The sequence below is a fragment of the Coenobita brevimanus genome, chromosome 56 (assembly GCF_032717465.1).
Source record: "Coenobita brevimanus isolate Jiangsu-jjx chromosome 56, ASM3271746v2, whole genome shotgun sequence".
NCBI classification, from domain to species: domain Eukaryota; kingdom Metazoa; phylum Arthropoda; class Malacostraca; order Decapoda; family Coenobitidae; genus Coenobita; species Coenobita brevimanus.
In genome coordinates this window covers 37,506,721-37,520,330 of record NC_137009.1, presented here as the reverse complement: position 1 = coordinate 37,520,330, position 13,610 = coordinate 37,506,721, and the positions used below count along the sequence as shown (strand labels likewise).

The following is a 13,610-nucleotide window of genomic DNA, read 5'->3' as shown; positions in this document are numbered from 1 at the left end:
TCATTATTATTATTATTATTATTATTATTACAAATCGTTTTTCCGGAACTTAAATAAATCTGCCACCACGTGAAGGCGTCCCTCTCCAGCGCTGAAAACAGAGAGAGAGAGAGAGAGAGAGAGAGAGCTCCTCCAGGTGCAAATGAGATTCTCGGTAATGAGTTCTCACCTCTCTCTCTCTCTCTCTCTCTCTCTCTCTCTCTCTCTCTCTCAATATATCTAGAGCTATTTTCTTTTATTAAATTTTCTTATTTTTTCACTGAGATAAAATTTGAGGAAGTCTGCTCTCTAATTGTCAGGTCGGTGACAGGTGAGAGAGAGAGAGAGAGAGAGAGAGAGAGAGAGGGAGGGAGGGAGGGAGGAAGAATTATTTTGTGAAAGAAATCAGCAGACGTAGATAGATGGATAGACAGATAGATAGATTGATACATAGATTTTCAGATAGATAGATATGTATAGACTATAGAGAAAGAGAGATGAATGGAGTTGAAAAGGGATGAGGAAAGAGCATAGGAGGGAGGGAGAGAAGGAGGGATGAGGGAGAGAAGGAGGGATGAGGGAGAGAAGGAGGGAGGGGAAAAATAAAAAAAGGAGAGGAGGAGGAAAAGGGAGGGAGGAAAGGGAGGAGGAAGAGATGAATGAGAGAGAGAGAGAGAGAGAAGAAATAGAGCAAGGGAATTAGAGAGAGAGAGAGAGGGATCAAGTCTACACCATAATGGCCTTTCCTCTCTCTCTCTCTCTCTCTCCAGTCCATTTTTCACCACATCCACCTCTCTCTCTCTCTCTCTCTCTCTTTCCAGTTCATTTTTCACCACTCCCACCTCTCTCTCTCTCTCTCTCTCTCTCTCTCATTAATCATTACTAAAGGAACGAGGAGAGGGATGATAGATAGACCGATAGACAGACGGAGAGTGATAGATCGACAAGAAACCAATAGATAAATGCAAGTATATAAAGATGGGTATAGAGACGAGTAGATAGACAGATAGATAGATAGATAGAGGTAGACAGATAGATGGACATAGATAGATAGACAGATAGGTAGATAGGTTGGACTTACTGATAGATAGATATAGATAGATAGATGAATGAATACACATACTGATATAAATAGATAGATAGATAGATAGACAGTAGGAAGACAAACAGAAAGACAAATAGACATAGATAGATAGGAAGATAGATATGTAGATAGATAGATAGAATGCTAGATTGATATGACATTTTTTCACATAAGCGACTGTGTGTGTGTGTGTGTGTGTGTGTGTGTGTGTGTGTGTGTGTGAGAGAGAGACAGACAGACAGACAGACAGAATCTTTTATCCCAGTTACTTGAATTATGTAACACGGTAGATAGATAGATAGATAGATAGGGAAGGACAAGGGATTGGGATATAGATAGATAGATAGATAGATAGATGGACAGGTAGATAGATAGACTGACAGACAGATAGATAGACAGACAGATATATATAGATAGATAGACACACGGATAGATAGATAGATAGATAAAGGCAGCCAGATAGATATAACAAACAGATGAAAAGGAGAGAGAGAGAGAGAGAGAGAGAGAAAGAGAGAGAGAGAGAGAGGCTCATCCTCCTCACTATGAGATAATTAGTCACTGACACTCCACCCTCTCTCTCTCTCTCTCTCTCTCTCTCTCTCGTCCTTCCATTTCTATCTATCTATCTATCTATCTATCGCTCCCTTTCAACCGTGTTACGTAATTTATCAAGTGACTATTTTTATCTATCTATATATCTATTTACATTATCTATCTATCTATCTATCTATTTCTCAACCATGTTACATAACTCATTTGTGTAATAAAATTTCATTCTCTCTCTCTCTCTCTCTCTCTCTCTCCTAAATTCCCTCACTCTCATCCCTCACTGTCACTGTACAACACTACTGCACACACACACACACACACACATCCAGTACCTCCACACACACATACACATCCATAAACCCAGCAAATACACGGTTATACAAACTTACACACATTCACTAATACACATACATACACACATACATACATACATACACTCATATACGCACATATCTACATACATGCATACACTCATACGCACATACATACATACACATTCATACACACAATTAACACATACATACATACACACATACAGATACAAACACATTCATATATACATCGTTGCACAGTATTATTCATTCATACACAGTCATTATATAAGCGCTAGTCACGAAGAAGAGTTATAGATGCACGTAAAGCAAATAAATTATCCTTTTTTTTGCCTCAACGTTACTGGAATTACGCAGCAAAACGGACGAAAATAAATAATAATAACAATAATAATAATAATAATAATAATAATAATAATAATAGTAATAATAATAATAAGTGAATGAATTTTAGACTAGTTACCCTAAAATACATGTTTATTCATTTTCTATCATTGTGTTATTAAAGAAAACTGTTTTTATTTTTGGGTAACTCTTTCAAATATCTTTCTCGGCTTCTATATTCTTAAAATTAATAGTAATGAACTTGGTAGGCTAGTGCAGAGTTTTGCTGATGTCTGTAAGCGTCGCGCCTTGAGAATAAATGTAGAAAAGAGTAAAGTGATGGTTATTGAGAGAGAAGGTGACTCCCAGTGCGATGTTATAGTGAATGGAGAGAGACTGGAATTGGTGAGAGAGTTCAAATACATGGGTACAGTGATAGAAAAGAGAGGGAAATGTGCAAAAGAAGTTGAAAGTAGAGTGACACAAGGAAGAAAAGTGACTGGTGCAATGAAGGCCTTGATAAGAAACAGAGGCTTGAGTGTTGCAGCTGCACGAGGCTTACATGAAGGAGTGTTAGTGCCAACTTTAACATATGGGTGTGAGACTACAGTGTGGCATGAAAATGAAAAGTCAAGAGTAAGAGCAGTGGAGATGGGACTGCTGAGGAATGTATGTGGAGTACAGAGGGTGGATAGGATACGAAATAATGTGATTCGTGACAGGTGTGGGGTGAGGAAGTCTGTGGACACCAGAATCGAAGAGAGTGTACTGAGATGGTATGGTCATATGGAGAGAATGGATAACAAGAGAGAGGTGAAGAAGGTATATGTGAGCAAATTTGAAGGAGGGAGGAGGCGAGGTAGGCCAAGGAGAAAGTGGAGAGATATGGTGGATGAGTGTGTGAGGAAGAGAGGTTTGGAAGTCGGTGAGGGTAGGGAACTGACAAGAGATCGAGCTGGCTGGATGAATTTTGTGAGAAGAAGTGCATGATCAGGGATTTGGCACCTCTTGTGAGCATGGCAGAGTCCGGATTGACTCAATCGGATACGTTTGTGTGAAGCTGCAGAATGTGGTGAATGTTTTTGGTGTATCTGATAGAGCCAGGATTCCGGGGGCTGGAATGGTGAGTGAATGGAAGTGTGGCCTATTTGGATTGGGCAAGTTTGTGCTGTCTGGACATTGCTATTCCTCACCCTGCCTTTGAGTGGGAAAGGAGGTCCGGATGATGATGATGATGATATAATCTCTTGCGAATAAGTCACAGAGTGTGCAGTGAGGTTGGATGGTGAGGATATGGAGAATGTGAGTGCATTCAAGTACTTGGGTAGTGTGATGAGTAAGGATGGAACTTTGGGGGATGAAGTACGTGAAAGGGTACAGCAGGGAAGAAAGGTTGTTGGTACACTGAAAGCAGTGATGAGAAATAGGGAGGTGAGTATGGAAGTTAAGAAGTCACTGCATGATGGTATTGTGATCCCTACCCTGACGTATGGAAGCGAGGCGTGGACCTTGCAAGAGGGGAACAAGTCAAGAGTGAGAGCAGTGGAAATGAGTTACTTGAGAGGAGCATGTGGAGTGACGTGGAGGGACAGGTTGACGAATGAAGAAGTGAAGGAACGTTGTGGGGTAGATGTGGATGTGGTTGAAAAGATTAGGAGAAATACACCGAGGTGGTTTGGACATGTGGAGAGAATGGAGGATGAAAGACTGACTAAGAGGGTGTATGTAGGTGAGGTGGAGGGAGGGAGAGGGAGGGGTAGACCGAGGATGAGGTGGAGGGATGGAGTTGAGAGGTATATGAGGGAGGGGGGGGTGAGTTGGGGGGAGGGGAGTCAAATGGTGGGTGACAGAGTGACTTGGAGGCGTTTTGTCTGTGGCCACCCTTTGCGGGATTAGGGCGTCGGGCTATAGATAGATAGATAGAATAAGTTGGACAGGGGGAGGCGGTGGCTGAATGGAAAGAGGTGGCCTGCAGTCCTACCGGACCCAGGTTCAAATCCCGACTGGGGCAGGGAACAGCTTAAGGATTTGAATTTCATAAATATCAGACTTTACTGATCTACCAGAAGACCCGCTGACATGTCGTTAAAATACCCCCGCTAATACCAATACACCAGTCCTGTATGAGACAGCCCTAGCATGTATTCAACATAGACGGTGGGTGTTAGCGCCGAAGTGGTAACATGGTGGAGATGCAGGAGGAAGTTTGGGATAGGCCACTGCCCCCCGAGAAATAGGCCCTGAAGCCTTTGCCGAGAGTCGGACACATGATATATATACAGTATATATATATATATATATATATATATATATATATATATATATATATATATATATATATATATCATCAGCCATTACTAGTCCACTGCTGAACAAAGGCCTCCCCCAACCTTCACGAATTCCTTGACTGAGCCAATCTTTGCCACGTTTTCCCTGCAAATTTCTCTATCTCATCCCACCACCTCCTGTCTGGACTTTTTCTGCTACGCTTACTGTACAATCTCTTGGTGTCCAGTCAGTCAGCCTCTTGTTCCATCGATTATCCTTATTCTTGCTACATGGTCTGCCATTATTTTGCAAGGAATAAGAGAAGAGGGGAAGGAGGAGGAGAGGAAGAAAAAGAAAATATGGAGGAGGAGGAGGAGACGAAGACGAAAAAGAAGAAGAAAAGGAGGAGAGGGAGGAAAACAAGAATAAAAACAAAAAGAAGTCAAACAAAAGAAGGAAGGAACAAGAAAATAAATAAAAAATAATAAAAACAAGAGCACACCTAATTAACCTAGCTCATCTCATCCTCAACACCTGTGGGAGATGCTAATTGCCTCAAGGAAGTGCTAATTACATGCCTAAGGGTGTAATTAGGCTGGTTAGAGGATGGGAGTATCGACCGTATGTGCAGGGGATGAGATATGGTGTACTGTGAGTGGTGGTGGTGGTGGTGTGGTGGTGGTGGTGGTGGCAGTAATAGTGGTGGTGGGAATAGTAATAGTAGTGATAGTAATGGTGGTAGTAGTGGTGGTGGTGGTGGTGGTAGTGATGGTGGTAGTAGCAGTAGTAGCAGCAGTAGTATAGAAAGATAGATATATAGACAGATAGACAGACCGATAAATAGATAGATCGAACCCCAGTCTTACCAGATCTTAGCAACAAAAACTCTCCTACATGAGGGCTGGTAATCTCCCTAACACCTGTTCCTTACCGATTTATTTTTGGGGTACGGCTGGCTAATATCGTTCTGTACTAATTCAGAGTATGGTGAGGCAATAAGCAAAATAAGTCGCCTAGGAAGAGGTGCTAGGGAGCTTCCACAACCAACAAGAAGCTCCCTAACACTTCTCTCATACCGATTTATTTTGGGGTACGGCTGGCTAATATCGCATTCTACGTTACTGATTCAGAGTATGGTGAGGCAATAAGCAAAATAGGTAGCTCAAGAAGAGGTGTTAAGGAGCTTCCACACTCGACAAGAAGCTCCCTAACACTTCTTCCTTACCTATTTATTTTGAAGCTGACTAATATCGTCGAAGAAAGGTTGGAGCAACATAGAAGAGGATGACAATAAACAAAATAAATCGCTTAGATTAGGTGTGCTAAGCCGACTCCGTACCTTCTTTACTCCTGCACAATTGTTGACTCTATACAGGGATTTTATTCGCCTCTGTGTAGAGTACAACTCTCACGTGTGGGGAGGCTCCCCACATACAGCTCTTCTCAATAGGGTGGAGTCAAAGGCTTTTCGTCTTATCAACTCTTCTCCTCTTACTGACTCCATCCTCTGTCTCTTCGCCGCACTGTTGCACCTTTATCTCTTTTCTATCGCTACTTCAATGGCCACTGCTCCTCTGAACTGTCTGCATGCATTCATCCACCTCCACGACGGGCGCGTAGCACCCGTCTAGCAACAAACTCTCATCCATTTTCTGTCCAGCTCTCTAATGCAAGAGTTAACCGTTACTCCTAGTCCTTCATTTATGTAACAGATCAACTCTGGAACTGTCTCCCTCTGTCTGTATTTCCTATTTCTTATGATCTCCAGTCTTTCAAACGCAGTGTGTCCAGGCATCTCGAAATGAACGCATCTTGAATTTCTTTCTTTTGTATTGTTTTTGTTTTTCTTGGAAGGAACGGTTTGCGGGCTCCTGGCCTTTGGTTCCTACTTCCTTGCATAAAAAAGTAGCAGCAGCAGCTACTAGATCAGTAATAATAATAATAATAATAATAATGATAATAATAATTACCATCGACAAGAACTCAACCAGCAACAATAACAACAATAATAACCAAGATAAAGGCCAATAAGAAAGTGTTCAGTTTATTTATTTATTTATTCTTTTATTATCCTAAAAATAAATAAGTTATCGGTAAAATACAAGGAAGGAAACGGACACCAAGTTAACCACCTCTTCCTTAGCGATTTATTTTTGGATATGGCTGGGTAATATCCTTTTGTACGTTATTTCTGCAGAGTATGGCGATACTGGAAAGATTTATGTAACACAGAAGAGGACAGTAAGATCTAATAAACACCATAAATCGCTCAGGAAAAGGTGCTAGGAGAATAGGATCAGAGCAAAAGTTGTAGGTTTGCTCTGACGTCACGGCGATCTGAAAGTCCCGGATGTGCCGCCATGTTGAAGGTGTAGAGAATGTAAACAAATGGAGGAGTGCTTCGGTCAGTCAGTAAATACGCAATTTTGAGGATGTCTGGCAAGCTAAAAACATCTCCAAAAATGCCAGAAGAAGCCCAGAGATACAGAGACGGCCTTAAGGTGCAAGAAAAAGAGCGGTACATAGAAAAACTTAAAATAATTGGTGGAGAAGGTCCGTTTCAGATGGGACGGCTTGGTGCTAGAAACGATTTACTTCAGCGATGTTACTCAGATATTGTGAACTGTCTTTTACTGGCTCCCTGTACACGGCGGAGGACCTGAGAGCTTACAAGGAGTTTCAACCATATAACCATGACTGCTGTGGCTGGGTAGGAGATCGACAGTGAGAGCAATTTGATAAGTGCTTTGGGAGAGGCAAGGTATGTAGCTAGTCATAATTTCTACTTGTGCCACTATATTTTGTTTTACTGAGGCGAAGATGCACTTGGCAGGCTGGTGAATGCAACATCACTTCATAATCTCTTTACTCGTTAGCATTATTAACTGACAACATAATATATCTGAGGGGGAAATTTGGGTTAGTACGGTAAATGTTATTCGGACATACGCGTTCAGCCAATCATCACCAACCTGTCAAGTGCTTCTTCGCCTCAATAAAAGAAAGTGAGTATAGCTAACCTACATTATTACACGTTACCTACTTTATTTTGACATTATTTGACAGGCCTAGGACCCGTATGGTAGTTTTGTCATCTTCATCTTTGACAATACCCACCTTTTAGTTCGTGTGGCGTGATAGAGGTGTCTTTACTGTGTTCTTACCTATTTTACCTAATTGTATCTTTACAGGAATGAGTCAGGCTCGTCCTGTCCCGTGTATTAAACAATTTTTATCATACATATCCTTAAATTTGTGAATAGTTTTGGCACACTTTCATTCGGTAGTGCATACATGATACAATATGCAGTATGAGATGCATTTCTCTTGTGCTGTAAGTGCTATTGGGCTACATTATCAATTGTGTTTGGCCTGTCTTAGGGTTTGATTCTGTCTTCACACAGTTTTCAGCAGTCTTCTCCTTGATTTAATATTACAGCCTGGAACCTTTAATACTGCAAGTAACTTTTGGGGCAAAGATATGAATAAATGTGTGTGCGTGGATGAGTAAATTGGGAGTGTGTTGTCCTGTCTCGGCTACCTCTCTTTCTTTGGGGGAAGCAGCCTAGGTATATAGATGGAACTCTTTCGATCTGACCTATTATGGCAGTCCTAAACTCTGCAGTAATTTACCATTTTGTGGGTGTTATCGAGAAAACACACCAGAAGCTAACAGTATCCCGTGTAAGGTCAAAATTGCAATGCCTACAGTATGGGGGACTTCCGGTTTGATGGCGTCACGTGCATCACCTCTATAGTAACGCGAGTGAGCCGTCCCCGCAACACACGAGAACTGGGATGCGTAATTTTTGGACCATCCCGTAAAGCGAACCAAAACTCAGAATATCTTCCGTTTTGTATATATTTCAATCAACGGACTTTGCGGACGACGTGCCGTATAAATGAAAATTACAGGAAAAATATAGGTACAGTACAAGCCAGGCAACTTTAAGAACACTGGGCTTATGTTTCAATTGTTGTGGTAGTCCCAGGTTCATCTGAAATGTGAACCCAGTGGACTGCAGGCTGAAGCTATCCTGCTGATGTCCACATTCCTCCATTTGTGGGATAGGGAGGGACCTGAGGGACGTTTGTATATCCGGGTAGTAAGGCCGCCTAGTTATATCAGTGCCACCACGTGAAGGCGTCCCTCTCCAGCACCAGGCTTGATGTAAAAGATGTAATACAAGTACAGTACATGTCACATTACTTTAAGAACACAGTGTCTCAGTATCTCTAGTTTAATTTCACTCTTATTCATGTCTTATATGTGATACCAACCAGCCATTTTCCTGATATCCATTTTGTAATACCTTTATCTGATTTGAGCAATTGATCTATAGGGCCTAAGAGAAATGTACAGTTCAAGTCACTAAAAGAGACCACCATATTGTTTGTCAGGTTCATGTCACACGCAGAACTGAGTGACCCGTTTCCTGATATCCTCTTCCTTGTTTTTCCAGCGACTGTTTTTCATGGGATTGCCCTATAAGAGAAAAAACAGTTCAAGTCACTAAAGGAGACTACTATATTGTTTGTTAAGTTCGTATAGCATACGCAGAACCGAGAAACCAGTTTCCTGATATGCTTTTTCTTGTAATTCCAGTGACTAACTTCATGGGATTGGCTTTTAAGGGAAAATTACAAGTCAGGTCACTTAGAAAGACCACCACACTGTTTGTCAATTTCATGTCACATATGAAGAACCAAGTGACCAGTTTTGCGATCTTGTGTTTCTTGTAATTCCAGCGACTGACTTCATGGGCTTGACCTGTAAGAGAAAAAACATGCCAGGCCACAAAGGAAGAACACCATATTGTTAAGTTCATGTCGCATACTCAGAACCAAGCGGCCAATTTCCTAATATGCTTTTTTCTTGTTTTTCCAGTGACTAACATCATGGGATTGACCTATGACAGAAGAGTACAGGTCAGGTCACTTGGGAAGAGCCTCTAAGTGCTCCAGTATCTTGGCCAACCTTTAATCTCTATAGTTGTGTACGCGGAACCAGCCAATCAATTTCCCGATATTCTTTTTCTTGTATTTCCAGTGACTAACCTTATGGGAGTGACCTGTGGCATAAAATTACAGGTCAGGTCACTTAGGAAGAGCCCCAGTATCTAGCCAACTTTTAATCTTATGTCATATACGATTCCAGAAGTCGTCATTTTGCTAACATCTTTCATTTGCGACAACTAACTTCCAGAACTTGACAAATGAGAGAGAAATCAACATCTGGTCACTTCAGAAGAGCTTTGTAATGCTCCAGTGTGTTTAGCCAGCTTTTATTCATGTCATACGATTCCACAAAATTTGCCAGCGTCTTTCATTTTCCACAACTAACGTCCAGAACTTGATATATGAGAGAGATATCAATGTTTGGTCACTTCGGAAGAGCTTTGTAATGCTGCAGTATCTATTCAACTTTTAATCTTATTCATGTCATATATACTTCCACAAAATTTGCCAGCGTCTTTCATTTTCCACAACTAACATCCAGAACTTGACATATAAGAGAGATATCAACGCCTGGTCACTTGGGAAGGGCTCCGTAATGCTCCAGTATGTCTAGCCAGCTGTCAGTCCGAGTCATGTTGACAACGTGGAACCAAGCCAGCCGTTTCCCGACACCCTGCTTTGCGTACCACCTCCGACTGACTTTTCCGGTGATGCTGGTGTGTTTTATTCTCGCCTTCCTCGCCAGGAGCCCCGTCAGGTAGGCGTCATCCACCCACAGGTATTTGACCTTCAGCGACGCATCCAGAAGCTTGGGGACCTGGTATGTGCGGAGGAACCAGATGGCGCCCAAGCAGTAGACTGGGTATGCGTTTGGTGCGAAATCCTTCTTGCTTACCGCCCACTTCCCCGTGCGGCGAACGGGTCCGTGGGCGGCCCGGAGGCAGTAGAAGTTATTGTGCTGCTTCCGTTTAACTTCGATGTCGAGGATGTACCTTTGGAGGAGGACCGGGTCGAGGAGAACATCATCATCAACGTGTAGAGTCCAGGGAATGTGGGAACAGTGCTTGGCGATCCAGTATAGTGCAGACAGACCCTTGTAGCTCAGTAAATGGTAGTGGTCACGATAGTCCCCCTGTAGTAAATGAAACAGTAGGTTACGGAGGGGGAGACCGAGGATGAGATGGAGGGAGGGAGTGAAATGGTAGGCTATATGAGTGAGGGAGGTGTAAGTTGGGGGAGAAGAAAAGGCAGACTCAGAATGAGGTGGAGGGATGGAATGGAGAGGTATATGAGAGAGGGGTGTGTGAGCTGGGAGCAGGGCAGTGAAATGGCGGGGGGGGGGGGACAGGGCGACATGGAGGCGATTTGTTTGTGGCCACGCCGTACGGGACTAAGGCGTCTGGCAATAGATAGATAGATAGGTAGATAGAGCTTAAGATAGATGATAGACGGATGATAGATATTAGAAAGGGTGATGGGTTATGAGATGCTGAAGACTTGCATGTTAGGAAAGTCAGATTGGTTGGCAGATTTTATGGATAGAATGATACACCTTGGATTTTTTTTTTATAATGCAAGGAAGAAGGAACCAAAGGCCAGGATAAATTATACCACGAAAGCCTGACAAATTACAGCATCCTGGAGCGACGGAAGCACAATACCTGAACGATATCGTGATACATAGCGCTCTCTGTGTTCACGATCCTCTCCTCCTCTTCATTCTCAGCTCTCCCCACCATGAATACCACAATCATGCTCCCCAGTGCTCCGCTCCCCCACGTGCTTCTCGTCTCCGCTCTCTGCTCAACACGTGCGATGGTAGAGTGCACGTAGGCGATGATCAGGGCACGGCCTTCCTTGCACGTCCCCGCCTCCTCTATGATGAAGCGTCTGGGTATCATGGCGGGTTGGTCTATTCCGGTCTCGTTGAGGTCGAATTGCACGAACGGCTGAAAGAAAAGAGAGAGCTAGAGAGAGACACAGACAGACAGACAGACAAATAGACAGACTTACAGACAAAGAGAGACGGAGAGAGAGAGACAAACAGACAGACAGAGAGACAGAGAGAGAGAGAGGTTGTTACACTTGCACGAACGGCTGGATGAAGAGAGAGAGAGAGAGAGATTTTTTTCTGAACGCTTTTCACTCCAACTTGGCCCAAAATTGCCTCCTTTCCATCTTAAATCCTGACTTGTTATAAATGGTTAGTACTAAAATACGGTGTGGTGTGGTGTGGTGTGGTATGGGAGGGTGATATTGTGTGGTGTGGTGTGGGAGGGTGATATTGTGTGGTGTGGTGTGGTAGGGTGATATGGTGTGGTGTGGTGTGGGAGGGTGATATTGTGTGGTGTGGTGTGGGAGGGTGATATTGTGTGGTGTGGTGTGGGAGGGTGATATTGTATGGTGTGGTGTGGGAGGGTGATATTGTGTGGTGTGGTGTGGGAGGGTGATATTGTATGGTGTGGTGTGGGAGGGTGATATTGTGTGGTGTGGTGTGGTATGGGAGGGTGATATTGTGTGGTGTGGTGTGGGAGGGTGATATTGTGTGGTGTGGTGTGGTAGGGTGATATGGTGTGGTGTGGTGTGGGAGGGTGATATTGTGTGGTGTGGTGTGGGAGGGTGATATTGTGTGGTGTGGTGTGGGAGGGTGATATTGTATGGTGTGGTGTGGGAGGGTGATATTGTGTGGTGTGGTGTGGGAGGGTGATATTGTATGGTGTGGTGTGGGAGGGTGATATTGTATGGTGTGGTGTGGGAGGGTGATATTGTGTGGTGTGGTGTGGGAGGGTGATATTGTGTGGTGTGGTGTGGTGTGGGAGGGTGATATTGTGTGGTGTGGTGTGGGAGGGTGATATTGTATGTTGTGGTGTGGTAGGGTGATATTGTTTGTTGTGGTGTGGGAGGGTGATATTGTGATGTGGTATGGTGTGGTGTGGTAGGGTGATAATGTGTGGTGTGGTGTGGGAGGGTGATATTGTGTGGTGTGGTGTGGGAGGGTGATATGGTGTGGTGTCGTGTGGGAGAGTGATATTGTGTGTTGTGGTGTGGGAGGGTGATAATGTGTTGTCTGGTGTGGTAGGGTGATATTGTGTGTTGTGGTGTGGGAGGGTGATATTGTGTGTTGTGGTGTGGTAGGGTGATATTGTGTGTTGTGGTGTGGTAGGGTGATATTGTGTGTTGTGGTGTGGTAGGGTGATATTGTGTGGTGTGGTGTGGTAGGGTGATATTGTGTGGTGTGGTGTGGTAGGGTGATATTGTGTGTTGTGGTGTGGTAGGGTGATATTGTGTGTTGTGGTGTGGTAGGGTGATAATGTGTGTTGTGGTGTGGTAGGGTGATATTGTGTGTTGTGGTGTGGTAGGGTGATATTGTGTGGTGTGGTGTGGTGTGGGAGGGTGATATGGTGTGGTGTGGTGTGGGAGGGTGATATTGTGTGGTGTGGTGTGGTAGGGTGATATTGTGTGGTGTGGTGTGGTAGGGTGATATTGTGTGTTGTGGTGTGGTAGGGTTATAATGTGTGTTGTGGTGTGGTAGGGTGATTTTGTGTGTTGTGGTGTGGTAGGGTGATAATGTGTGTTGTGGTGTGGTAGGGTGATATTGTGTGGTGTGGTGTGGTGTGGTAGGGTGATATTGTGTGTTGTGGTGTGGTAGGGTGATATTGTGTGTTGTGGTGTGGTAGGGTGATATTGTGTGTTGTGGTGTGGTAGGGTGATATTGTGTGTTGTGGTGTGGTAGGGTGATATTGTGTGTTGTGGTGTGGTAGGGTGATATTGTGTGTTGTGGTGTGGTAGGGTGATATTGTGATGTTTTGTGTGGTAGGGTGATATTGTGTGTTGTGGTGTGGTAGGGTGATATTGTGTGTTGTGGTGTGGTAGGGTGATATTGTGTGTTGTGGTGTGGTAGGGTGATATTGTGTGGTGTGGTGTGGTGTGGTATGGTAGGGTGATATTGTGTGGTGTGGTGTGGTAGGGTGATATTGTGTGTTGTGGTGTGGTAGGGTGATATTGTGTGGTGTGGTGTGGTAGGGTGATATTGTGTGGTGTGGTGTGGTAGGGTGATATTGTGTGTTGTGGTGTGGTAGGGTGATATTGTTTGTTGTGGTGTGGGAGGGTGA

At 43.7% G+C, this 13,610-nt stretch overlaps 1 protein-coding gene across 1 annotated transcript; it reads right to left on the bottom strand.

Moving 5' to 3' along the window:
* Positions 1-10,072: 10,072 nt before the first annotated feature.
* On the bottom strand, positions 10,073-11,399 carry LOC145401713 (beta-1,3-galactosyltransferase 2-like). Its single transcript, XM_080273895.1, has 2 exons — positions 11,160-11,399; positions 10,073-10,630 (listed from the first exon to the last, which is right to left on the bottom strand). Exons 1-2 carry the CDS (start codon positions 11,397-11,399, stop codon positions 10,073-10,075), a joined length of 798 nt encoding a protein of 265 aa, XP_080130021.1.
* Between the last annotated feature and the right edge of the window lie 2,211 nt (positions 11,400-13,610).